Here is a 3,879-nt window from a genome sequence, read left to right on the forward strand (position 1 = left end):
ATGGAAGTGGTAATAAAAGAGAGTTTCTAGGATAGTCTACCTAACTGAATATCTTTAGAAAGGAGGTAATGATTTCTATCATGTAAATTAAAGGTAAATATAATAAAAGGTTTCCTTTGATCCCAACAATTGGGCCTTAGAGACAAACAAAATTTAAACAATATGGATATTTTATGTATCGCTTATCCATAAATATTGTGTATCACATGCACTCTAGGGGTATTTTATTTATCCCTTGTCCATAAATATTGGTTTTAATATGGTTTTTTCCTTGTTCAAATAATTAAAAACCCATTTAGCTATGTAGATATGTGTGAAAGTGCATTAAATCAAAAGGAGATTCTCAATCCAAGAGGGGTAGGTGGTTACGAAACCCTAGTAAAAGTGAACCGCAAAAGAGGGATGTGTGGTTATGAACCCCTAGCAAAAGTGAGCCATAACTACCCTATTCACATCAAGTTTACATTGCTCGCTCTCCTACTACATGTCAGTTACTTATTAAATTAATAAGTGCTCATGCATGTTTATCACATTCTTAGCCTCCTTACTAAAGTCAAATACATTGTGCAATAATTAAAGAACTCCAATGCTAACAATTAGCAAGTGGTGTGAAAAATGAACATGTGTTTGGTAGGTGCAACTTGTAAAAGCTTGCATTGTGATGATCGATTTCGCGAGTGCAAGTGACATTTGACCAATTTTGCTAATATAAATGAGACCTTGTTAGCCAACTTTTGTGAGCATTTAAGTATGAAGCCTTGAGCACAATTAGAGAAGAGAAGCAAGCAACATGCTTGATTTTTTACGAGCACCCTTGCCCTTCAAAATTGGCAAGTTTGTTGAAATATAGCAAAAAAAATTGTATTTTAGTGTGATTTTTGACAGACATTTCAAAATTTTGCAAGCATTATACAACATAAAGCTTGTCAAAAAGCAACTATGGTGGGCAAGGCTTACTTCATGAAGCTTGTTGGAAAAGCAAGTGTGTAGGGGACACATGGAGGACAAAATAATAAATATGTGTTCAATTCTATTGCAAGGACTCTAGGGCATTTACAAAAGGTGCCTCAAAAAAAGGGGTGTGTGAGGGAGCTTATTAAAAGAAAGGGGAGGAAGGTGTTGATGAAGGCTCACCAACCCCACGCTCACCAACCCCACTCTCTCTCTCTCTCTCTCTCTCTCTCTCTATTTCTATTTTAGACACACACTCTCTCTCTCTCTCTCTCTCTCTCTCTCTCTCTCTCTCTCTATGCCTTCCCAAACTAATGTAGTGTCTATACAAAATTAGTGCCTAAGCTCCCTCTCACACGTGTACATGTACATGTCACGCACGTTTGGGTTTTTCTCACATGATGGCACATGCGTTGGGGTTCTCATCACTGAAGTATTGAGGGGGGTAGACATACTCTACCACTGGTTTTGTGCCTGGCTTTTCTTCTTTTTTGGCATCATCCTTCTTCCCACCATCCGTCTTCTCACCATCTTTCTTCTCCCCATCTTTTTTATCACCATCTTTCTTCTCCCCATCCTTCTTCTCATCTTTCTTTGGAGGCACCACCTCTGCATGCTTCCCTGACGTCTTCATCACCTCCTCACATACCTTCTTTGGATCCAGGTCCTTCCCCTTTATGGTCACCTTCTCCCCCTCCACCTTCACATTGTACACAGCTGCACATCAATCAACCCTTAGGTTAACACTTATAAACAAGCCAATTCAATCCTTCCAACTATAATTGCATGGAAAACCCCACCTTAGCTTAATTAATGCAAATAATCAAAATACAATTGCATGCATAACCCCACCTTAGCCCAATTTCATATTAAAGAAATGCAAATAGCAAACTACAATTGCATGCATAACCCCACCTTAGCTCTTCAATTAAGTACAATTGCATGATTAAGTACAATTGCAATGACCAAATCCACTTTGGCTTAATATCGAGCTTAATCATACAGCTTAGTGTAAATAAAAATTTAAAGGTTTTGAGATTAATAATGTACCTCCTATTTTCCATGCAGCCTTTTCAACCTTTTTGGTGCATGCTGCACAATGCATATGTGCTTTGAGAACCACAGTAACATCAGCAGGCTGCAAATCCAAGGCCACATAATGGTTGAAATTAACAAAAATCAAGTAATTCAAAAAAATTATGTCTCAATATATGATTAGCCCCGTAGTTTTTTTTCAAAAATAAAAAAACTCAAATAGCAACTGAAAATTGCAAGAAAATCAATTTCCAACCAATGAAGACGCTTGCATATTTATTTCCGGAATTCTAGAAAAAAGAGTCACCTTCTTTTCCTCTTTTTTTTCCTCTTTTTTCTCCTCTTTCTTCGTATCTTTGGGATCTGGGTGCAGAAGCTTTGTAACCTTCCCTCCACTCTTCTTCTTCACAGTTTCAAAGAGCTTCTTGGCGTCTACCTTGGGAGCTTTCAGAGTAACCTTCTGCTCCTTCATGTCTATGTTTATATCCTCCACGCCTGCAATTATCAAGAGATCAGTCAATTAACAAGGATTAGTCAATTGAGCATGAATTAATCATAGAGATCAAGAAGGCAAACAACAAGTAAGTAAAGTTGGGTGCCTAAAATTGGATAATTAAATAAGTATGGATATTTATATGCCCAAAGAAGCCCAAAAAATAAATAAAAAACAAACAAAAGAACTGCATGCCTTTGAGGATAATTATATACCCAAAGAAGCAAAAAAAAACAGGATGCCTATATGCAGAATCTAATGAATTCATCATGGAGATCAATCTGCAAACAAGAAGTGGGTAAAAGTGGGTGCCGAAAAGTGGAATAATTAAATACCAAAACCGGGTGGATAATTATGGATGCCTATACGCAGCAAATTATATGCCCAAAGAAGCAAAGAGACTGGATGCCTATATGCAGAATCTAATGATTGCTAATTTGCTCCAATGGGTACTCTGCTTGTATGTAGAAGATGAAGATGGATCAAATACCCAAATGGGTGCCCAAAATGCCCCCCGCCCCCCCCCCCCCCCCCCCCCAAAAAAAAGAGAGGAAAAAATGAAATGTAATGATTGATTATGAGGCCAAATTAAGAGTAGATTAAAGGTTGGAAGAGTAGATTAAATGCATGCCGGGATAGCCAATAATCGCCTTGTAGACTTTGTAACGGCATGATTCACAATGCATTCGAGCCTCCAATATGACTTTATCCTCATCTTTCTTGTCCTTCTTCGCATCCTGCAAGGCATATCAAGCAATATCCATCACAAATCATGCAAAACACACACACACACACACACACACAACAGAGCCCCAATCAAAGCAGAACCCAAGCTCGGGAGTATGGAGGGACTAAGAAAGGCACCTCTGGCATGGCGATGGCTGTGGCAAGGCTAGGGCGCAGGAGGGGAGGAATGGCTTGATATTAGGGGATGAAACTGTCAAAAAATGGCAAAAACCAACGTCAAAACTGGGGAAGGAAGTGTTTAAAATGGCTACAATTGAGTGATAATTGGATAGAATTGACTCAATTGGGACAGGAATGGCTAATAATGGACAAGGATAAATGGGCAATTTGTGTGTGTGTGTGTGTGTTTTTTTCCGCGCTTGGGAACAAAACAAGGAGCCGCCTGCGTCGATGTTTTCCGGGGGTCCGGAAGAGACGAGGAAGCTCGTTGGAGGGGACACTACCCACCCCCCCCTCCCCCCCCTTAGCTGGCTTGCCATTGTCATGCACGTAGCCAAGTCAAAACCCTACATCTTAGCATTATATTATTAAAAAGAAGAATTTTACAACGACCCAATTTCTTGCATTTAAAAATCATTAAATAAATAAACTAATTCCCCATTATGCCTCCACCCCTTGTTTCCACAAAGCGTGTTTTTCACTCTCCTACCTAC

General features: G+C 39.2%; 1 protein-coding gene across 1 annotated transcript; it reads right to left on the reverse strand.

Annotated features, from left to right (window-relative positions):
• Positions 1-1,011: 1,011 nt before the first annotated feature.
• On the reverse strand, positions 1,012-3,565 carry LOC147642262 (heavy metal-associated isoprenylated plant protein 4-like). The gene is made up of 5 exons (XM_086804520.1): positions 3,344-3,565; positions 3,111-3,216; positions 2,294-2,481; positions 2,002-2,089; positions 1,012-1,668 (listed from the first exon to the last, which is right to left on the reverse strand). The coding sequence occupies exons 1-5, from the start codon at positions 3,350-3,352 to the stop codon at positions 1,346-1,348; spliced, it is 714 nt and encodes a 237-aa protein (XP_086660646.1). The 5' UTR covers positions 3,353-3,565; the 3' UTR covers positions 1,012-1,345.
• Positions 3,566-3,879: the final 314 nt, after the last annotated feature.

This window comes from Cibotium barometz, chromosome 1, assembly GCF_041138505.1.
Source record: "Cibotium barometz isolate CiBa-2024 chromosome 1, ASM4113850v1, whole genome shotgun sequence".
Lineage (NCBI taxonomy): Eukaryota > Viridiplantae > Streptophyta > Polypodiopsida > Cyatheales > Cibotiaceae > Cibotium > Cibotium barometz.